At 44.0% G+C, this 24063-nt stretch overlaps 1 protein-coding gene across 3 annotated transcripts in view; it reads left to right on the top strand.

Annotated features, from left to right (window-relative positions):
* Positions 1-24063, top strand: part of LOC135205479 (palmitoyltransferase ZDHHC23-B-like) — a 57714-nt gene that overhangs the window by 16259 nt on the left and 17392 nt on the right. For all 3 annotated transcript variants that reach the window (XM_064236182.1, XM_064236180.1, XM_064236181.1), the window contains exon 2: positions 12076-12182. In XM_064236182.1, coding sequence (XP_064092252.1) covers positions 12076-12182 — 107 coding nt within the window. The remainder of the gene's footprint in view (positions 1-12075; positions 12183-24063) is intronic.

Consider the following 24063-nt stretch of genomic DNA (forward strand, 5'->3'; position numbering starts at 1 on the left):
GACGGAAAAAAAGGTAGAGATCAGCCTGAGCCGCGAAATATTCCTGCGGCAACTCGAGCCGGACGTCCGAAAGCAGCTGACCGACGCGTACACCCTAGAGGACGACGAACTACTAGAAAAGGCAAAGAAGCGACGTTGTCAAACAATGCCGTGAAGCTCGCCCGCCTACCCCCACGATCCTCCGTGTGCCTGGCCGCAGAGAAGGAAGAAGACGACGACGACCCAACGCAAGAGATTGGCGCCGTATCCCAAGGGAAGTCCTCCCACACGCAGCGAGGTGAAAACTCCTGGTGCCGCTTCCACCGGAGGTTCGGGAGATTCGCCAGGAGGTGCGAAAGCCCTTGCACCTTCCAACAGTCAAAAAACGACGACGGCAAACAAAACCAAGGCCGCCCGTGGCAAACGGCCGCGTCGGGCAAACCACCACACCGTAGGGTTCTACGTCCGCGACGCGATCTCCGGCCGGAGGATGTTGGTAGACTACGGGGGCAATGCACTCGATATTCCCGCCGTCAGGAAAAGACCGTAGCCGCGAGCCGACAAAACAACCTCCCTCGTCGCCGCAAACGGGACCCCCATCCGTTCCTACGGCACGAAGCCCCTCGAGATATCCATCTGGGGCGAAATACGTCTGGAATTCACAATCGCGGACGTCAGGATCCCGCTACTGGGGGCAGATTTCCTGGCGCAGAACGGCCTCCTGGTGGACGTGGGCCGCAAACGCCTCCTCGACACGGGGACATGCCTTTCCCTTCCACTAGCAGCAGGCCCGGGCGCCCCTACAATTTGTACCATCGCCCCCCACAAATACGGCAACCTCCTGCAGGAGTTCCCCGAAGTCTTCAAGCCGGAACTTCGTCAGGCGGCAGGGGACGCCGCCCAAGCACGGGATATTCCACCACATAGCCACCACAGGCCCCCCGACACACGCGAAGTTCCGACGACTCCCTCCAGGTCCGCCTCCAGGAGGCGAAGCAGGCGTTCTCGGAGATGGAACGGATGGGCATCTGCAAGAAAGCATCGAGCCCTTGGGCGTCGCCCCTGCACATGGTACAGAAACCTGACGGCACCTGGAGGCCCTGCGGAGACTACAGAAGACTCAAACCTCGTTACAATCCCCGACCAATACCCTTGCCAAACATGCAGGATTTGACAGGGGCCCTTCATGGGCGAAGGTCTTCACAAAAATGGACTCTTAAAATCCTATTTCCAGGTTCCAGTGCACCCGAGGATGTCCCAAGACTGCCATCATCACGCCTTTTGGCTCCTTCGTGTTCCATTACTCAACCTTCGGCCTGAGGAATGCAGGGGCCACCTTCCAGCGCCTGATGGACAGCATCCTGGGGGACCTGCCCTTCTGCGTCTGCTACGTCGACGATATCTTTGATTTTTTCCGGATCCTTGGAGGAGCACCTACATCACGTCCGAGCGGTCCTGAAGCGCCTGCAGGAAAACGGGCTGGTCGTCCGTTTCGACAAATGCACCTTCGGCGCCGAGAAGGTGGACTTCCTCGGACACGAGATCTCCGCGACGGGCGTGCTGCCCCATGGCCTCGAAGGTAGGCGTGGTGCAGAAGTTCCCAACACCAACCACGGTCAAGTCCCTGCAGGAGTTCATCGGAATGGTCAATTACTACCGCCGATTCATCCTCCGCCGCCGCACCATGTCTCCTCTAACACAGGTCCTGAAAGGGGAAACCAAAGGCCCTAAACGTGGGAGGCCGAACAAGAGAAGGCTTTCAACGAGACGAAGAGGGCCCTCGCCAGAGCGGCGACATTATGCCACCAAGACCCTGCTGCACCTTTACGCCTCACCACCGACGCCAGCAACATCGCCTGCGGGGCGTCCCTCGAGCAGGTGGTCCAGGGCGAGCCCCAGCCACTCGCCTTCTACAGCAAAAAACTATCAGCCGCCGAGACGAGGTACAGCACGTTCGACCGCGAACTCCTGGCAGGTACCAAGCAGTGCGACATTTCCGCTACCTCCTCGAGGGGCTCCCCCTTTACGATCAGGACGGACCACCTCCCTTTGGTACACGCCTTCACCAAGGCGGGCGACGCTTGGTCAGCGAGACAACAGAGGCACCTAGCAGCCATCGCAGAGTTTCGGTTGCACCATCCAGTACGTGCCTGGCGAGAAGAACCCCGTGGCAGACGCCCTATCGAGGATAGAAATCAACGCCGTGCGTCTCGGGGTCGACTACGAAGACCTCGCCCGGGAACAGGCTGCCGACCCGGAGACTGCCGCATACCGCACTGCTATCACCGCCCTCAAGTGGGAAGATGTGCCTTTCGGACCCGCAGCATGACGCTCCTCTGCGACATCAGCACGGGCGCCCGCGCGCCCGCTGATCCCAGCCTCCCGAAGGAAAGCCGTGTTCGACGTCATACACGGGACTCTCGCACCCCTCGGGCCGGACGACGGTGCGCCTCCTGACGGAGAAGTTCGTCTGGCATAGAATTCGGAAGGACTCCCTCGAGTGGGCCAGGACCTGCGTGCCTTGCCAAACTAGCAAAATCAGTCGGCACACGGATCAGGCGTGGGGAAAATTTCCGCAGCCGAAACGAAGATTCGGCCACATCCACATAGACGTCGTTGCCCCCTGCCCCCGTCGGAAGGCGCCGGTACTCCTGATGGTAATCGATCGCCACCAGATGGCCCGAGGCAACGCCGATGTCGGAGGCGACCACGAAAGCATGTGTCCGAAGCACTCCTCGCCAGCTGGATCAGTCGATTCGGAGAGTGCCAGACGAAATCACGACAGACCGCGGACCAGTTTTCCTGTCGGAGTTGTGGACTGCCCTGGCCCGCCTAATGGGAACGTCGCTACATGCCACCACCGCCTACAACCCAGCAGCTAACGGCATGGTGGAGAGAGTCCACCGTTCGATCAAGGCTTCCCTGATGGCGCGCTGCACCGACGAAAATTGGAAGAGCCAACTACCGTGGGTCCTCCTCGGTCTCAGGATGCCCCGCGGGCAAACGGCGAAGCATCACCCGCGGAGAAGGTATACGGGGAGCCATTAACAGTCCCTGGCGAGTTCTTCCCGACCAATGCCGACGACGCTGACGTCTCCATCGCCAGGCTTCGGGAATCCGCCGGGAAGTTCACGCCCTGCGTCAAAACCTTCTCCGACAGAACCAAACGTTTCCTCCCGAAGGCCCTATCATCGTGCAAGCACGTCTTCGTCAGGGACGACGCCGCCGCCCGCCTCTAACGAGACCCTACCGCGGTCCCTTCCGCGTCCTACGACGCAACTGACAAGGCATATCTCTTATCCATCAACGTCGCGAGGACTGGGTCACAATCGATCGCCTGAAACCAGCCTTCATCATGGACGAGGACCTCGCAGACGCGGATTCCACAGGGCGCCTCAATCTTCCTCGGAAAAAAGCGACTCCTTCGATCGCCAAACCTCCTAGCCGTAGCCCCGCGGCCGCCCTCGAAGACGGTCGAACCCCCCGAGGGATCACCTCAGGGGAGGCATCCCGTCCCCGGAAAACCCCGAGGATCTACCACAACAACTAATATCACGCACCCGAGGGCGCCTCCGCCGTCCAGCTCGCTTCCGCGAGACTACCCGAGATACAAAGAAGTCAGCCAACAATCATACCTAAATTATTGTCTTAGGGGGGAGTATTTGTAAGGACAACGCTTATTCATAATTTTCTCTGTACATAATTCATCATTCGCGTTGTTCTCACTTCCCCCTGAGAAAGCATTCAGCGGGCTTTCCGTCAGTGTATAAAGCTTATATAACCACATATTGTGTACTTTTATATTTTGTATTTTATGTCTCTCAAGAAAACACAAATCGGGTCTCGCCGGCCCACTTTTCTCTCTCGCGGGTCGGTGACCACATTTCCGTCCGCATGCTTGTATATTTATATTTCCCTTGACTGTAATAAAAATCAGTACATTCTACCTGCCTCTTTGTCAACCTCTTACACTACTTTAGAAATATCTGTAATTTTTCGGAGTAATTTGGATGCAAAAAAGGGATAATAGACAAGAATTAAATTAACATTTTTAAATAACAAAGTAAAGTTGAACTAAATAACGAGTAAAGTAAACAATTTAGGGAATAAAACTTTGCAGTGTCGTTGTCTGCTGTTCATAACTGTGTTTGTGGCGCGCGCTTAGGAACCAGGAACAGCAACTTGTTTAAAGTGCAATGTGGAGTGAATTGAGACCAAAATGTGTATAATAACAATCAAATAAGCACTGTGGAGTTTCAGTTGTGATGGCAGTAAGGATAAAAACCACCTATTACAAGGTAAAAATGAATTCAGTTCAAACCATGACCACAGGAATAAAAAGTTTCATACTTTCACTAATATAGGCAACAAATTTTTTTTTTTATTGTGCTGATTACAACTGCAATCTTGAGTAAGATCAATAAACGTTACATATGTACGCTAACATTGTTCAAATGAGTGCTGGGAAGGCTGGGAAAGATGGTGGATAGTCCATGAACAGACCCTTCCATCCACATGGTAGCCGCCATATTGGATTTCAAAACTGCATTGAAAACATATTTTACGAAGTGTCACATGCTTATTTTAGTTCGTATGGGGCTTTCATATATCACATTATGTTGACGAAACTTCAATCTTTTGAATGGTATGCTTAGAGTTGTAATTGTATTCTTGTTTCACCAATTAAATATTGAGTGAATAAGACCTGTCCAGCGTGATGAGGGTTGGTCGTCCATGATTTTTTACCCTAGTAGGTAGTAGGCTTTAGGCTATTGTAATTCTTTATTGGTCAGCTGTACCTAATTAACCTCAGAACTTGGGTAAATAACTGAGCAACGACATGGTGGCCACCTCCCTCGCAACGTAGCTCCCAAAAAAGTGCTTGAATTATGCCATTATCTGGTAATTTAAGAATAAAACACTTATTACTTCAAGAGGAGTGTAGGGGTCTCAGTGTACTGCCTGGATGGGCCACAACTCTTGACTGATGCTCATGGCAGCAAATTCAAGTACCTTTTCGGGAAGGTGGTTGCTATGTTGCCGCTCGGTCCTTTACCCAAATTACGTTTATGTTATTGTATGCCGGTGTAATGGTAATTGCCTTGTAACAAAGAAAAGGAAAACGCATCTTCGAGAAGGTCTGCAACACGGAGGCTTTCGTGCGTGTGTTGGAGGCGCCTGTTCTCATGATGGTTCTAGAATCGGCAGGAGTGTTGTGGAACACAACAGGCGCCAAAGTGTCGTGAGAAACGCTGCGACTTCTGATGCAATACTTCATCGAGAAACTTCTAAATCGTTCCGGTAATCTCGGGAGTCTGTGACGTTCGCCGTAGCCCCCGTCCTCAGAATGCCGTATAAATACGACGGACGAAGTAGGAGAAAGCAGATTATCAGTGAGAGATCAGCAGCAGAGATCATCAGAGAGTGATAAGAGAAGAAGGAACTGACGAAGGATCAGAGAGAGAAAGGCGCTCGTGAGTTTGATCGGATTCTGGTCAAGTCGTCCAGTAGTGGATGACCGAGGCATTTCGACGTAGAGCAAGACTTCAGAGAAGAAACGTTCTGCAGGAGGTTTTGAGAAGTATCAAGAATAGACATTGCCTTCCTCAGTACAGAGTCAAGAAGCCGACTAAAGTTCCACCATTCTCCTTTGTGAAGCCACCGCTTCGAGTCGCAAAACTGGCCAGCAAGTATTTGAATTACCTCACTTCTTCCCCAGTTCACGCATTGTAAGATTTTGCCTTTTTTATGTAAATAGGAGACACCATTCTGCATTTATCTTTGTTAGTAAGCTTGTAAATAAACCTTTGTTGTGTTAGTGTTTCTTTCTATATTCGTATCCCCAGTTTCAACTGTTGGTGTTGAATTTTTTTTTTTATTTCATATCGAACCTGAAGCGGACCTCTCTTTCTCGGTTCGTAACATTGTGGCAACCTTGCTTAGTATATGTCAGCACTTTAACAGTTTGAAACAGGGAGAATATAGAAAGAACCAGAATGAGTGAGATGGTGAAAGAGTTTATTGAGTCGGGTAAGCTACTAGGTCTAGAGGGGAATGATCTCCGTGAGCATTTTGAAAGGAAAGAAAGAGAAAAGTATGAGAGAGATGAAATAGCAGCTGAGAGAGAAATGCAGTAACAAGAAAGAGAGAAAGAATGTATGCATGAGCAGGAAGAAAGAGAGAAAGAACGTATGCATGAGTTGGAAGTCGCTCGGTTAAGACAAAGCACTCTTAACAGTCAGTCAGGCCAGAACGAAAATGAAACTGATAGGTTAGGTATGAGTGCAGTGTTGAAATTAGTACCAAAGTTTGATGAGGAAGATGTTACGACATATTTCATGTGTTTTGAGAAGTTAATGGAAAGAGTAGGTTCTCCTAAAGAAATATGGACTTTATATTTACAGTCAGTTTTGAGTGGTAGGGCACTTACTGTGTATAGTTGCATGTCTAAGGAGGAATGTGATGATTATGATATCGTGAAAGAAACTGTTCTTAGCGCGTACAGGTTAGTACCGGAGGCGTACCGTAAGAAATTTAGAAGTTTGGAAAAGGATGAAAATATCACGTACGTATGTAGAATACGGTAAGAAGTTAGAAAGGCTGTTTTTTGGTTGGTTAACTTCTGCTAAAGTTGATGATATTGATAGTTTGAAGAACTTGGTGTTGTTAGAAAACTTCAAAGATAATGTACCCCCTGAGATTAAGCTTTATATAGAAGATAGGTGAGAAGTATCTTTCGCAGGAGCAAGTAGGGTAGCTGACGAATATAGTCTAACTCATAATTTGAGTGTTAGTAAGAAACGAAATAATCCTTTGTCTGGTAGAGTACAAAACGGTAAAGGTTTCAGTCCTAGTAATAGCAATGCGAGTAAAAGTGACTATTCCTGTTATACATGAGGAAAACCTGGTCATACGTCTAAGGTTTGTAAGAGTAAAATGTGCAGTAGAAAGGAAGGACTGTAAGAAACCAGTATCACAAGTTAACCTTTCGTCAAGTAGGAATGATGTGATGAGAGAAACTAGGAAAATTTTTGGTGAATTTCTGTCAGAAGGCGTAGTTTCCTCTCTTGGAGTAGTAGATTCGAGAGAAGTGGTCTTGTTTCGAGACACAGGAGCTGCTGTCTCACTGATAGGAGAGAGAGTGTGCCAAACAGGGCAGAAATTAATTTGGAAGAAAAAGTCATGTTAGGTGGATTTCCTAACACTTGTGTTCTTTGTCCTTTGTTGAAGTTGAACTTAGAAAGTCAGGTAGTGTCAGGAGAAGTGAAACTTGCAGTAGTTGACAGTTTGCCCGTTGATGGCGTTGACATTATTGTCGGTAATGACTTGGCTTTATCCAAGAATGTGAATCCTGTTGTGAGGGATATTCCAGTGTCTGAAATGGTAGTAACTAGGTCGGGATCAGATACAGACATGCGCTACGGTCATAATTTGTTCGTGGATTCGAACAAGAGTGAGTTTATGGATTCGAACGAGAGTGAGTTCATGGATTCGAATGAGTGTGAGTTTGTGGATTCGAACGAGAGTGAGTTCGTGGATTCGAACGAGTGTGATAGAGGTGGCGAGGTTGATCTTGGCATGAGTGTGGCTGAGAAACCTGACTCTATTGTTGACGGTGATAGCCAAACGGAAGGTGTAGCTGTCGAGGGTAACGTAGTAAATGTACCGGTATCTAGTATTAGTTAAGGTGATGAATTAGGCGCTAACCTCGTGAATAAGGATGAGCTAGTCAAGTTGCAGAGAGAGAATGAGACACTAACCCAAATTTTTGAATGTGAGCTGGATGATGATCTCGATGATGTGTGTAAGGAAACTTTTTGTTTAAAGGACGAAGTTTTGTGTCGTTATGTTCGTCCTAAGTCAGGTAGTAAAGGGGAAATCACCGAACAATTAGTGGTTCCTAGGAAGCTTCGTGAACTAGTTTTGAAGTTAGCACATGATGAGCAAGGACATTTAGGAGTAAATAAAACTCCGGGAAACCAAAGCAAGTAATTCCCAGAGTTCCGTTGTGTAATATTCCTTCAGTAGGCAAATCTTTTGAGAATATATTTATCAATATGGTCGGACCTTTGTCTAAAAGTAAGGGTAGAGAAGATTGCACAACTAATCTAGAGTATTATAGAAACAATTTAAGAGATGTATAGCAACTAGCGAAGGAGAACGGAAGTCAAGGGAAACATGATCTTAGAGCAAAAAAGAGAAGTTTGTGTGTAAGAGATGAAGTTTTAGAACTAGTCCAGAAAGAAGGTTCCTCTTTACCTTATAAGTTCGAAGTTTTTTTTTTTTTATAGAATTAATATGGGTAAGAGTAGAGCAAAGTCAATGAATGTAAACTTGCTTCAGAATTATAAAGAACGCCCCGTACCTTGGCCACCGCTGGTGTTCTATGTGACAGTGTTACTCAGGGAAATTAGTTTTGAGAAAATGCAAGAGGTGTTTTAGCATTTCAAAGTTTTAATCAGAGTTCAGAAAACGGAAAAAGTAAGAGGAAAGGATAATGTGATAGATAATAGAGCCTCTCTAGAGATTTCAGAATGAGTGGCCTAGTGACCGTTTTCTGTTTTCGCACGAGTGAGTGTGTGAGTGGAGAAGCGTGCGTGTTTGAATGGATTAAAGCTTTATGCAGAATTGTTCCCCTACTGTTTAATTCTTTTTTCTCTTTAGAAAAAATAAAAAATCAGTTGATTTCATTTTTTTCTCTTTGGGGGGACGTGTAATGGTAATTGCTTTATAGCAAAGAAAGGTAAAGGAAAGGAAAACGCATCTTTGAGAAGTTCTGCAACACGGAGGCTTTCGCGCGTGTGTTGGAGGCGCCTGTTCTCATGATGGTTCTAGAATCGGCAGGAGTGTTGTGGAATGCAACAGGCGCCGAAGTGTCGTGAGAAACGCTGCGACTTCTGATGCAATACTTCATCGAGAAACTTCTAAATCGTTCCGGTAATCTCGGGAGTCTGTGACGCGAATTCGCCATAGGCCCTGTCCCCAGAATGCTGTATAAATACAACGGACGAAGTAGGAGAAAGCAGATCATTAGTTAGTCACAGAGTAAGAGATCATCAGCAAGAGCCACAGATCAGATTATCAGTGAGAGATCAGCAGCAGAGATCATCAGAGAGTGATAAGAGAAGAAGGAACCAACGAAGGATCAGAGAGAGAAAGGCGCTCGTGAGTTTGATTGGATTCTGGTCAAGTCGTCCGGTAGTGGACAACCGAGGCATTTCGACGTAGAGCAAGACTTCAGAGAAGAAACTTTCTGCAAGAGGTTTTGAGAAGTATCAAGAATAGATATTGCCTTCCGCAGTACGGAGTCAAGAAGACAACTAAAGTTCCACCGTTCTCCTTTGTGAAGCCACCGCTTCGAGTCGCAAAACTGGCCAGCAAGTATTTGAATTACCTCACTTCTTCCCCAGTTCACGCATTGTAAGATTTTGCCTTTTTTATGTAAATAGGAGACACCATTCTGCATTTATCTTTGTTAGTAAGCTTGTAAATAAACCTTTGTTGTGTTAGTGTTTCTTTCTATATTCGTATCCCCAGTTTCAACTGTTGGTGTTGAATTTTTTTTTTTTATTTCATATCGAACCTGAAGCAGACCTCTCTCTCTCTCAGTTCGTAACAGCTGGACATCCTGGAATTCTATCACACATGCACAGTGTTAGGTAACTTCTGTTTAACCGAAAATTTTGACTTGAAAGAAAAAACTTACTTCGAGAGGAGAGTACCAGTCTCAATCTGTTGTTTCCCCACTGATTGGGTTATGACTGGCATCTAATTCAGGATACTGGAAGTGCTAAAGTTATTTTTTGGGAAAGTGACCACGCAATGGTACAGTGTCCGCCTGTCCGCACAGCAGTGTTTTATCCTATAGGGGAGCTTTTAGTAAAGTGTGGTTTCATACACTGGGAGGTTCAGGGTTGGAGGCCCTCATCTGAGTAACACAGCCTACTAAGTTAGGTTAGGTTAGTGTAGTTGTAAGTTTCCGTGGCTGATCCCTTTTTGAATAGCTAGAAGGACCAGTGGTAGTGGTTTCACTCGCCCCAGAAACCATACCGATGCCTTTTAATAAAGGAGAGCGAGCCAGAATATTCTGGCATTTCCAATTTAGCGGTTCTCTGGTATTATAACAATATTTTACCTTAGAAATAGTGCTAAAGGAACCTATTTCACTGGGCGACACAGGCTCTTCGCCCAGAAGTAGATTTTTCCTACATCAAAATCCCTTATACACGTATAGCACTTAAAATTTGCCATTATTATATAATAGTTCCAACTTATTCTATAATACTTATAATATTTTAAATGCATTTGACATAAAAATTATTTATACTTTGTCTCTGAACATAATTTTAGGGAAATTCTACATATCTGAGATATGAATGTAAATAGTAAGCTATAATCACCATTCTCAAAAAATTTCTAAGTGTTTTACCCATAGTTTACGTTAACACTGACACAGTCTGTGGTCTGATGCAAGTTGTTTTTTCTTTAGAATTGCATTGTGGTTCAGATGCAAGTTTTTTTTCCCTTGAAGTTGCATTGTGGTTAGTTACGTCGATTGCCCAGGAGTCACATGACAAGGTGAAAATCTTACAGGTGTCAGACATTTTCTCTTGTCATTTGGTTCAAGTCTTTCATGGACTGAAGATATTATTTTCTGTTAATTCATCGAAATGCACTGATTTTTAAGGCAACATCAAGTACTACTTGCATCAATGGAATGCTTGAAGTGTAATAAGCAAAGTTAGTTTAGAGAGGAAATCATTTTCTGATGATGACAACGGCGCTGATACTATAGGGGAGCTACAGCCATCTTGCTCTGGACATAAGCCATCAAAATGTTTTTGTCCATCCATTTAAGGTAAATTTACAATTTTCTTTTAAAGTGATAGCAGGAAGTATACAAAATAAGTGGTAGGGTCGCCAAAGAATTTATAGGAGTTATAGTATTGCAAGTACAAAACACTTCAGTAAAAATGCACCTGGAAGGCATAAAACCAGCAATGGAGCCATTTCAAAGGCAAATCCTGTGGCCACCTCCTACAACTACTTCTACTATTCCGGGCTCATTAAACAATTCGTCGTATGAGGTGCAGAGCTGTATTTCCTTTTTTTTTTTTTTTTTTTACAATTTCTGCTTCTGTAAGTAGATACATTGGTAATTTTTTATGTAGGTTTGTATGTGCCAAATTGCTAACCTTCTGTAACCCCTGTGGCTAGTGCATGCAGCGCAACATTACCTCTTGGCAAGAATCTTTAAAATTGTGGATAAGGCGCAAAGCGCCATTCCGCCACCCCCTTACAGTTTGGGGATGTTGGTTATGCTGCCTTATTATATGGCTTGGTAGGTATGCTATGATTGGTTTACCTCATTTTATTCATTCATTCACATGCCATTTTGTGTCAATGGTGATTTTACCCCACCCAAAACCCCACTTTCCCAAAGGGTCCCCAACCTTGTTGGGTGTAGTAGGGGTGTATGGTAACTCAAAAACAACTAATTTCCCCAATGTATTACTATCATAATCCTTCAAAGCCCATTAAAAAACATGGAAATACATAACTACTGTAGAAAAAGAGTTGGAACTGTTGTAAAAATTTACCGACTATTCCATAACAAAAACATGTCCAGTCTTTCTCTGAGTGTCTTTCCCCACCCAAAGGGTCACTAACCATATTGGATAGAAATGTGAGATTAATAATATTTGACGGACAATAAACACCACCACCTCCTTCATCAATTTCTAAGGTAAAAGTTCATGATAAGCATTTGCATAGAATTACCTATATTTAATTCAAAGAGATATTTCAACTGTGATTCTTAACATTCCATTTACCTAGGGCATTGGCCTTTCTTAACTTGACATACTAGCCTAGTAAAATTTCAAGGCATTGGCATTTGTTAACTTGACAGTAAAATTTCTTGAACAGATTTTGCCATAGCCAATAGCCAAGCTTAGCCTAGGTATTAGTTTTGCCAGGAATAAACCTAGCTTAAGTTTATAACTGTTTTAGTTATATTTGCTTCTCAGATTTCCAAATTAATGCATGGTATTTGTTACTAATATTGATTTTTATTTTTATTCATGATATCCTTAGGATGATTCTGCATTGTGCTGCTGTGAGTACATTAATGAAGATGGTGAACGATCCCACATTCTCGCTGCCTTTTGCAACTGTGAGGCTGTTGATGAAGCCTTTGATAGGTATGTTTAGATTTGTAATTTTCTGTAGACTTAGCAATTCCCTTAATTCTTCCCCTGAATCATGTGCAATATTTTATCAAGATTGATATGAGGCATTGCCTGGTTAGTGGTGGCCTCAGTTATCGACGATCCGGTTTTATGGTGTTTGTCTAATGACAACAATAACTGGATTTTCGGCGCTGATCCCCAGTTAATGGTGGCTCTGATAACCAGGGATCGGCGCTATTATTGCCAATTTTGGGTCATTGTCACATCAGGAACTGAACCCCCACCGATAACCAGGGATTGCCTCTATTCTGCATTACGTACATATTTATCTTGATTTTATTCTTAGTTTATTATCTTTCATAGTTTCCTTATTTAAGGTTGTATGTTTCCATACAGTAAGTGAGGCTTATTTTTTCTTTTTATCAGTTATATGTACAGTGGTACCTTGAGATACGAAATTAATCCATTCCGAGGCACCCTTCGTATCATGAGTTTTTCGAATCTTGAACCGCATTTTACATGTAAAATGGTTAATCCGTTCCAAGCCCTCCAAAAACACCCCAGTAAATTTCATATAAAGCTAAATTGACCTATAAACAATGAAATACTACAACAATTTGGACCATACAATACCTAACTAATACGTACTGCTAATATGTACTACATAGTACCTGTAAGTAAAGTGTATTAGTGTACATGGTATACAAGAAATACTGTACGTACATACTTGCGTATGTAGTAAAATGTGGAAGCTTACCTTTCGAGTGAGGCTATCTCCAAAAGTGGCGAAAGAGGAGGAGGACAAACGGCAAATACATACACTTAACTTTACGAAACACACACAAAAATGTCAGGAAAACATAAACTAAACTTTACAAAACACATTAACAAAACTGTAATACTTAACCCTCTTACGCCGAAGCGGAAAAAAAAAAATTGTCTCCCGTGTCCCAGAGGTGTTTCAGAGTGAGTGCGGAAGCGGAAAAAATATTTTTTTCAAAAAATCACAGCGCGCTTAGTTTTCAAGATTAATAGTTCATTTTTGGCTCCTTTTTTTGTCATTGGCTGAAGTTTAGTATGCAACCATCAGAAATGAAAAAAAATATCATTATCATATATAAATAATACGATATATGATAGCGCAAAAACAAAATTTCATATATAATTGTATTCAAATCGCGCTGTGTGCAAAACGGTTAAAGGTAACAAGTTAATTTTTTTTCGTTGTAATGTACACTAAATTGCGGTCATTTTGGTATATAACACATTGTAAAACAATAAAAGCAACACAGAGAAAATATTATCACAATATAATGCATGAATTCGTAACGTGCGGACGTAAACAAATATTTTTTTCAAAAATTCACCATAAATCTAAATATTGTCCTAGAGACTTCCAATTTCTTTCAAAGTGAAGACAAATGATTGGATATTACTATACTGTAAGAGGATTAGCTTACAATTGCAGTTTTCGACCATATCTGACGAGTTAAAGTTGACCGAATGTCGAATTTTTTTATACGTATATATATTTTTTATATGCAATTATTTCGGAAATAAGAAAAGCTACAACCTTCAAATATTTTTCTTTTTATTCTACATGAAATTGCGCACATTTTCATATATAAAACTCTATGAAATGCCTAATATGAAACGGAGCAAATATTCCGAGAATGGTACGTACGCATTTCGGAGATTTGTGGCGGAGAATCCGCGCGCGGAGGGAAGGAAAGATTTTTTTAAAATTCACCATAAATCTAAATATTTTGCTAGAGACTTCGAATTTGTTTCAAGATGAAGATAAATGACTGAATATTACTAGACTGTAAGGGTTTTAGCTTACAATTGCGTTTTTCGACCATTTCGGTAGAGTCAAAGTTGACCGAACGTGTTTTTTTTTTCTATTTATCGTGATTTATATGCAAATATTTCAAAAATGAGAAAAGCTACAACCTTCAATTATATTTTATTGTATTCTACATAAAATTGCGCACATTTTCATATATAAAACCTTATGTAACGGCTAATTTAAAATGGTGCAAACATTACCACAATCGCACGTATGATTTTTTCGGAAAGAAAGTTACCACCACCGCTGCGGAGTAAGAGTGTTTTTTTCATGAATTCACCATAAATTGAAATATTGTGCTAGAGACTTCCAATTTGTTGCAAAATGAAGGTAAGTGCTTGAATATTACTAGAATATAAGCGTTTTAGCTACAATTGCGTTTTTTCGACCATTTCGGTAGAGTCAAAATTGACGAAGGTTGAAATTTTGGCAATTATCGTTATTTATATAAAAATATCTCAAAACTGATAAAAGCTACAACCATGGGTGTTTTTTAGTTGTATTGTGCATGAAAATGGCACATTTCCATATATAAACTTTATAACGGCTAATTTTAAAATGGTGCAAACATTACCACAATCGCATGTATGATTTTTTTCGGAAGAGTTACCGCGCGGACGTAAGGAAAATGTTATTTTTTTCATAAATTCACCATAAATCGAAATATTGTGCTAGAGACTTCAAATTAGTTGCAAAATTAAGGTAAATGATTGAATATTACTAAAAATATAAGATTTTAGCTTAACAATTGCGTTTTCGACCATTTCGGTAGAGTCAAAGTTGACTGAAGGTTGAAATTTTGGCAATTATCGTTATTTATATGAAAATATCTCAAAACTGATAAAAGCTACAATCATGAGTATTTTATTGTTGTATTCTACATAAAAATGCGCACATTTTCATATATAATACTTCATGTAACGGCTAATTTACAATGGTACAAAAATTATGTCAAAGTGACGAAATAATTTCCGAGATGTGTCACAGATACTTTTTAGTGCGGCAAGAAAGAAATTCGCGCTTGCGCGCCTGCGTAACGATTGTAAACAAAACAACACCTTGATCCGTGAACTCCCAGCATCCCCCAAGGCGCGTGATTCAAAAGTTTTAGGCTGGAAGGCCTATAAGTATTTTTCCGCGAATTTTAAAAAAAACTTTTGTAAGTCGACGTAAAATACGTCCAGTCGGCACACTGGAGACAAAAAATGTTGACGTAAAATACGTCCAGTCGGCGTAAGAGGGTTAACTTTACAAAAAACTTAAAATTAAATTTTTTTTTTTTTTTTTTTCTATACTTTATGGGTTTTACAAAATTTCAATTTCTTCACCACCGAATGGATGCCAGTCCGTTTACGGAATTTTTTGAACCACCCATGAGAAGCTTTGAACTCTAGGGTTGCCGTCGATGTCCCCACTCTTTCATCGTCTTCGGCTTGGGCAATCAAATCGCCGAAGATAGCGCTGGCCTTCTGGGCGATTGCCGTCTCGGTTATCATATCGCCATCGATTTCTTTGTCCTCAATCCATAGAAGAAGCAGCCTCTCCATTTCATCATGCACATGGCTTCTCTTGTTGGACAAAATAGTCACGCCCTTGGAAGGTGTAGCTGTTTTGATGGCTTCCTTCTGCTTAAGGATGGTGCCTATCATCGACGGATTCTGGCCGTACTCCTTAGCAATCACACTCAACCGCAAGCCAGCTTCATACTTTTTTATTATCTCCATTTTTGTCTGCATAGAAAGCATTCTCTTCTTTCTGTGAACTTCAGCAACTGTCTTGGGACCCATGACTATACTGTACGTAATTAACCCTCTTACGCCGACTGGACGTATTTTACATCGACATTTTTTGTCTCCCGTGTGCCGACTGGACGTATTTTACGTCGACTTACAAAAGTTTTTTTAAAATTCGCGGTAAAATACTTATAGGCCTTCCAGCCTAAAACTTTTGAATCACGCGCCTTGGGGGATGCTGGGAGTTCACGGATCAAGGTGTTGTTTTGTTTACAATCGTTACGCAGGCGCACAAGCGCGAATTTCTTTCTTGCAGCACTAAAAAGTATATGTAAGCTAAAACTCTTATATTTTAGTAATATTCAATAATTTACCTTAATTTTGCAACTAATTTGAAGTCTCTAGCACAATATTTCGATTTATGGTGAATTTATGAAAAAAATAACATTTTCCTTACGTCCGCGCGGTAACTCTTCCGAAAAAAAATCATACATGCGATTGTGGTAATGTTTGCACCATTTTAAAATTAGCCGTTATATAAAGTTTTATATATGGAAATGTGCGCAATTTCATGCACAATACAACTAAAAACAACCCAGGGTTGTAGCTTTTATCAGTTTTGAGATATTTTCATATAAATAATAATTGCCAAAATTTCAACCTTTGGTCAATTTTGATTCTACCGAAATGGTCGAAAAGTGCAATTGTAAGCTAAAACGCTTATATTTTAGTAATATTCAAGCATTTACCTTCATTTTGCAACAAATTGGAAGTCTCTAGCACAATATTTCGATTTATGGTGAATTTATGAAAAAAATAACATTTTCTTTACGTCCGCGCGGTAACTTCCGAAAAAATCATACGTGCGATTGTGGTAATGTTTGCACCATTTTAAATTAGCCGTTACATAAAGTTTTATATATGAAAATGTGCGCAATTTCATGTAGAATACAACAAAGAATAATTAAAGGTTGTAGCTTTTCTCATTTTTGAAATATTTGCATATAAATCATGATAAATAGAAAAAAAACCACGTTCGGTCAACTTTGACTCTACCGAAATGGTCAAAAAACGCAATTGTAAGCTAAAACCCTTACAGTCTAGTAATATTCAGTCATTTATCTTCATCTTGAAACAAATTCGAAGTCTCTAGCAAAATATTTAGATTTATGGTGAATTTAAAAAAAAATCTTTCCTTCCTTCCGCGCGCGGATTCTCCGCCACAAATCTCCAAAATGCGTACGTCCCATTCTCGGAATATTTGCCCGATTTCATATTAGGCATTTCATAGAGTTTTATATATGAAAATGTGTGCAATTTTATGCAGAATAAAACTAAAAATATTTGAAGGTTGTAGCTTTTCTTATTTCCGAAATAATTGCATATAAAAAATATATATATAAAAAAATTCGACATTCGGTCAACTTTAACTCGTCAGATATGGTCGAAAACTGCAATTGTAAGCTAATCCTCTTACAGTATAGTAATATTCAATCATTTGTCTTCATTTTGAAAGAAATTGGAAGTCTCTAGGACAATATTTAGATTTATGGTGAATTTTTGAAAAAAATATTTGTTTACGTCCGCGCGTTACGAATTCATGCATTATTTTGTGATAATATTTTCTCTGTTGCTTTTATCATTTTACAATGTGTTATATACCAAAATGATCGCAATTTAGTGTAGATTACAATGAAAAAAAAAGTAACTTGTTACCTTTAACCGTTTTATGCACAGCGCGATTTGAATACAATTATATATGAAATTTCGTTTTGTTCATGAAACTTACCTGGCAGATATATATATAGCTGTATTCTCTGAAGTCTGACAGAATTTCTAAAAACTTATGACACACGTAGTGGGAGTAGGGTGGTTAGTACCCATTCCCGCCTCTGGGAGGCGGGTATCAGGAACCATTCCCATTTTCTATCAGATTTCTTCTGTCGCCGGTGTTGTAAACAACTGTTTACAGCACCTCCGCCTCAGGATTTTGGAAAACTGTTCTTGCTTAAGTATCCTGTTGACTTTTTGGTTTTTTGATATTGGATCGATAGCTAGGCATACGTTGACTTTGGATTGTTTAGATTTTGGCTTGGTTTTTTCCTTAAATAAGATGTCTGGGTCTAGTTCGGCTAGCGCCAGGGTGTGTATGAAGGATGAATGTAAGGTGAGGCTACCAAAGGCTTTGGTTGATCCTCATACAGTATGTAAAGGTTGTAGGGGACAAGTTTGTATGTATGATTTTCGCTGCACTGAATGCGAAAGTTTGACTGATGTGCAATGGGAGACGTATGAATCCTACGTTAATAAATTAGAGCGTGACAGGATCAGGAGGTCTTCCTCCAGGAGTAAATCGGGTAGCAGACAGGGTATTAATGTATCCCCTTCTAACCCTCCTGTAGAGTTTGTGACTCCTAACCCCGTAGTGTTGCCTTCGGGCCCTCAAGTGGTGTCTGAGGAGGGTAATGCCCTTTCGCTTATTTTGGATTCTTTGAAAACGCTCGAATCCAAAGTGCTTGCCCTTGAAAATAGGCAAAGTGCTAAGTGCAGTGATAGTGCCCCTAGTGAAGTGGAGGGGGCGTCAGATCAGCCCTATAGCACCTCTAGGCTGGGACCTCTGCTGGACTCCCAGGACTCAGGGAGAGGGCATGTCGAAGGCCGAAGGAGGGTTACGGGGATCCCCCACCGATCTGATGTCCCGTCAGCAGCTCCTGTAGACGCTTCCCAGGCTGCTAAGGAGCGTGCTCGAGCACGCCTCCTTAAGGATTTTTTTTCGTCCTCCGACGCGTCCTCCCCGCGCAAGGGGTGGGAATCTCGTCCGGATTCGTGGCCTCTGAAGAGGACCTTTCAAGATCAAGACGCTTCACGTCAGGCTTTGTCTGATTGGCGATCTTCTCCGGAAAGCGTAGCTTTTCCGCCCCAGAAGAAGACTAGGACGTCATCTGACGATGACGCCTTCGAGCGCCCAGTCGCTATTAGTAAGGCCAGGGCTTTTTTCCTGTGAGAAGGAAGAAGGCGTCCCCTCGCCCCTCGCCTTCTCACAGGCACAGCTCCTCTCCTCGCAAGGAGACTTCTCAGACTGAAGTTATACTCGCTATGCAACGTCAACTGGATGCTTTACTTAAGCAGAGGGAGATGGTTCCTCGTCACAGGAAGGACGACAGACTGCCGGTCAAAAGGACCAGACAGTCTCCTCCACCTTCTCCTCGTTCTTCCCTGTCTCTGGTTGTTTCGCCCTCTAGACTTCGTTCTTCTCCCCAGTGTTCGTCTAGAGGTGGCGGTAGACGTCATTTGACTCTTGCTACCTTGGAGAGAGAGAGGTCTCATCGCGCTCCCCTCTCTTCTTGGCGAGAGGACGATCAGCATTCCGATCTCGACGCTTTTGCGGACGACGAAGTTGAGCCTGTTGGACGGACTTCAGTATGTGTGGATCCTCGTAGTAAGGAAAAAGCGTCTTCCTTTTCTGCTTGTCGTCGACCTGCTCGTGTCGACGCTCAGGATGCAGGACCTGAATCTTTGCGGGACGTTCGTCGGGACGCTTCGTGGGACGTTCGGAGGGACGCTTCGCTCGACGCTTGTTTGGACGCTTCGCTGGACGCTCGGATGGACGCTACGATGGACGCTCCGCTGAACGCTTGTAGAGGAGTTCGTAAGATCGCTTTGGACGCGAACGTGGAAGTTCGCTCTTACTCGGATGCTTTTCCCGAGTCTCTTGCTGACGCTTCACGACTTCGTGCAACATCACGTTCACCTCAAGCTTTGCTTTCTGACCCTGTGACTGTGAAGGATTCTGTTTCGGGTCCGCTCCCCACTTCTTCTCGACATCGTTCGGATATGAGACTCGGAGCGAAAGGATTTTTGCCTCTTCCTTCGGGGTTTCACTCTGGTAAGGAAGAAGGGGAATTAAGCTGTTCTTCTGAAGATGTTGACGGAGAACAGCCTTCGACGTCTGCTTCTTCGGACTACCAAGTCTTGGCTCGGCTTCTCCGTGATTCGTTCGGGGATACCTTCCTTCCTTCTGCTCCGCCTTCTCCTACCTCGCAGTTTTCTTCGTTGAAAGCAAGCAAGACGCCTGGTTTTGTTACAATGAAGACTTCGCTATCTACCAAGAGGGCTTTCCGTAAGGTTAACACCTGGATGGAATCTAGGAAAGCACAAGGAAGGACCACTTTCGCCCTGCCTCCGTCTAGACTTAGCGGTAAGGCAGGGATGTGGTATGAAACTAGTGAAGAGTGGGGACTGAAGGTTCCTACTTCGGCACAAGGAGATTTCGCCAGTGTTGTGGATGCCTCTAGGAGATCTCTCTTAGCTTCAGCTGAAGTTTCGTGGATGACTTCAGAACTGGATCATCTTTTGAAGGGCCTTTTCAGGTCCTTAGAAGTCTTCAACTTCTTAGACTGGTGTCTGGGAGTGTTAGACAACCAGTCTCGTAAGCCAGATTCGATTAGCCTCGGGGAGCTGTCCAGTGTATTCTCATGCATGGACAAGGCCGTCAGGGATGGCTCGGAGGAGTTAGCCTCTCATTTTTCAGCAGGCGTTTTGAAGAAGAGATCGCTTTATTGCAATTTTGCAGCTAAATTTGTCTCTCCCTCACTGAGGGCAGAGCTTTTGTATGCGCCTTTTTCGAGCCATCTCTTCCCCCAGGCTATGGTGAAGGATCTGGCAGTAAGCCTTCAAGAAAAAGCCACTCAAGACCTTTTGGCTCAGTCATCGCGACGTCCTACTGGCCCTTCCACGTCTTCAGGAGGCCAATCTATTAGAAAGCAGAAGCCCTTTCGTGGAGGAACTTCAGCTAGATCTTCACCCCGAGGAAGAAGTCTTCCTAGAGGTAGAGCCCCGGCTAAGTCTAGGGGCAAGAAGTGAGAGATCCGTCCTTCAGTCGCAGGTAGGAGCCAGGCTGCAGTTGTTTGTAGAAGCCTGGAGAGAGAGAGAGAGGTGGACACCTGGTCTCTCATCATAGAGAAGGGGTACAAAATCCCTTTCGTAAAGTCGCCCCCGCTGACTTCCACTCCCAGGGACTTGTCCCCGTCTTATCCTCGAGAAAAGCAGAAGATACTTTTCGACCTGCTCGAGCAGATGCTCGAGAAGCGAGCAGTGGAACAGGTCTTAGACCTGGCAACGCCAGGATTTTACAACAGATTGTTTCTAGTTCCGAAACAGTTGGGAGGGTGGCGGCCAGTCTTGGACGTAAGTCGTCTGAACCTCTTTATAGAGAAGCAGAGGTTCAAGATGGAGACACCTCAGTCAGTTCTGGGGGCCTTGAGACCTGGAGATTGGATGGTATCACTCGACCTTCAGGAAGCCTACTTTCACGTCCCGATACATCCCCAATCAATGAAGTACATTCGGTTCGTCCTGAAAGGAAAGGTATTTCAGTTCAGGGCTCTTTGTTTCGGACTGAGTACGGCCCCATTTGTGTTCACCATCTTAATGAAGAATGTGGCGAGGTGGCTCCATCTTTCCAACATCAGGATCTCGCTCTATCTGGACGACTGGCTCATACGAGCCTCTTCGTAGACCCGGTGCTTGAAGGACCTGCAAACGACTGTCTTTAGCTGCGTCCCTGGGACTTCTGGTGAACTTCGAAAAGTCACATCTGACCCCAACACAGTCCATCGTGTATCTGGGGATTCAGATGGATTCAGTGGCTTTTCGGGCTTTTCGGTCCCAGGAACATCAGCAACAAGGCATAGAAAAAGTGTCAGCCTTTCTAGGGAAGGATTCATGCTCGGTGAGGGAATGGATGAGTCTGCTGGGGACCATTTCCTCGCTGGAGAAGTTTGTTTCCCTGGGGAGGCTACACCTCCGACCTCTTCAGTTCTTCCTGTCGGACAGCTGGACAGACAAGGACAACCTCGAAATGATATTAAACATCTCAGAAGAGGTAAAGAGCCATCTAAGATGGTGGCTCGATCCGTTGAAGCTGTCGGAGGGCATGTCCCTCAAGCTTCAGAACCCCGACCTAGTGTTGTTCTCCGATGCGTCATCCACGGGGTAGGGAGCAACACTAGGGGGGGAGGAAGTGTCAGGCACCTGGAGAGGGGAACAGGTAGCCTGGCATATCAGCTTCAAAGAGCTGGCAGCCGTTCAGTTAGCGCTCCGGTTCTTTCAAGACAAAGTCTCCCGTTGCGTAGTCCAAGTCAACTCGGACAACACCACAGCCCTGGCATACTTGAAGAAGCAAGGAGGAACACACTCTCGCTCCCTGTTCGCTCTAGCGAAAGAGATTCTGCTTTGGGCGAAGGCGAGAGAGATCACGATCTTGACAAGGTTCATTGCCGGAGTCGAGAACGTCCGTGCGGATCTCCTCAGTCGACAAGGGACAAGGACAGTTGCTGCCGACAGAGTGGACGCTCAATCAGGACGTATGCCAGGAGCTGTGGGGTCTTTGGGGATGTCCTTTGGTGGACATTTTCGCGACTTCAAGAACGGCGAGACTTCCTCTTTACTGCTCCCCGGTTCTCGATCCGGGAGCAGTAGCAGTAGACGCCCTTTTATGGGATTGGACGGGTCTAGATCTCTACGCATTTCCCCCCTTCAAGATCCTGGGGGAAGTGATGAGAAAGTTTGCAGCTTCGGAAGGGATGAGGTTAACGTTGATCGCCCCCTTTTGGCCCGCAGCGGACTGGTTCACAGAGGTGATGACATTCCTGGTAGATTTTCCGAGATCTCTTCCTTTAAGGAGAGATCTACTCAAACAGCCCCACTTCGAGAGGTACCACAAAAACCTCTCCGCTCTGAGTCTGACTGCGTTCAGACTATCCAGAAGCTGGCCAGAGCGAGAGGTTTTTCGAAACCTGTGGCTAAAGCTATCGCCACCGCGAGGAGAACATCATCTATCGCGGTTTACCAATCGAAGTGGGCAGCTTTTAGGAGCTGATGTAAGAAGAAAGGAGTTTCCTCTACCACGACCTCTGTGAGCCAGATCGCCGACTTCCTATTGTATCTCAGACGAGATTTGAAGCTTGCAGTGTTGACCATTAAGGGCTACAGAAGTGTTTTATCTGTAGTTTTTCGTCATAGAGGTCTAGACCTAGCCAATAACAAAGATCTCCATGATCTATTGAGATCTTTTGAGACCACCAAGGTGCCTCTTCCTAAGTTGCCTTCTTGGAACTTAGACGTGGTCCTAAAGTTTTTAATGTCAAGTTGCTTTGAACCTCTTCACTCTGTGTCTTTGCGAGACTTGACGAAAAAGACTGTATTCCTAACTGCTCTGGCGACGGCGAAGAGAGTTAGCGAGATACAAGCTATTAGTAAGCACGTCGGCTTCAAAGGGCATAATGCGGTCTGCTCTTTGGGAATGACGTTTCTGGCTAAGAATGAGAACCCCTCCAACCCTTGGCCTAAGACGTTCGAGATCAAGGGTATGGCGGAGATTATTGGTCAAGAGCCAGAAAGAGTCCTGTGTCCTGTCAGGGCTCTAAGAGAATACCTTCGAAGAACAAGGAATTGTAGAGGTTCTGCGGAGAACTTATGGTGTTCGGTCAAGAGACCAGATATGCCCATGTCCAAGAATGCACTGGCATTCTTTTTAAGGAACACCATAAAGGAGGCGCACTCTTCTTGCAAGGACAGTGATTTTGGACTGTTGAGAGTAAACGAGCACGAAGTGAGGGCTATTTCGACCTCAATAGCCTTCCAGAAAAATATGGCCCTCAAAGACATTTTGAGTGCCACGTTTTGGAGGAGTAACTCGGTGTTCGCCTCGCACTACCTACGGGAGGTGAGAACTACGTACGAAAACTGTTACTCTCTTGGGCCAGACACTATTTTGGGGGCAGGAGGTAGCACTCATCCTTTCCCATAGAAAAGGGTAGGTGAGTTTTTTAATCTTTGTAATGTTTATGGTTGTAGGGTCGGCCGCCGAATGCGGACTTCCCTTCTATTAGCCTTTTTATGTGGGAGTATTTTGGTAGGCTAACTTAGGTGGTGGTTTTGCCTCGTTGCCCTCGGAAGTATGGTCATGGTCTAGTCACATTGTGGTCACATCCCCGTTGACAGATCATTTAGAGCGCACCAACTACACAGGTCACTACCTTGTTGGTAACTCTAGTGAAGCAGATGCAGGCTTGGGTGACAGTAATCATGAAGTCAGCTATGCTAACAGGTAAGGAACCAAGATGTCAATCATCTACATGTATATGTTTCCTAAAATCCTTTCCTGTCTCTCCCACCGCCAAAGGTGGGATTCAGCTATATATATATCTGACAGGTAAGTTTCATGAACAAAATGATATTGTTAAGATACAATAAAGTTTGTTCATACTTACCTGGCAGATATATATATTTAAAGTACCTACCCACCTCC

This window comes from Macrobrachium nipponense, chromosome 24 (genome assembly GCF_015104395.2).
Source record: "Macrobrachium nipponense isolate FS-2020 chromosome 24, ASM1510439v2, whole genome shotgun sequence".
Taxonomy (NCBI): domain Eukaryota; kingdom Metazoa; phylum Arthropoda; class Malacostraca; order Decapoda; family Palaemonidae; genus Macrobrachium; species Macrobrachium nipponense.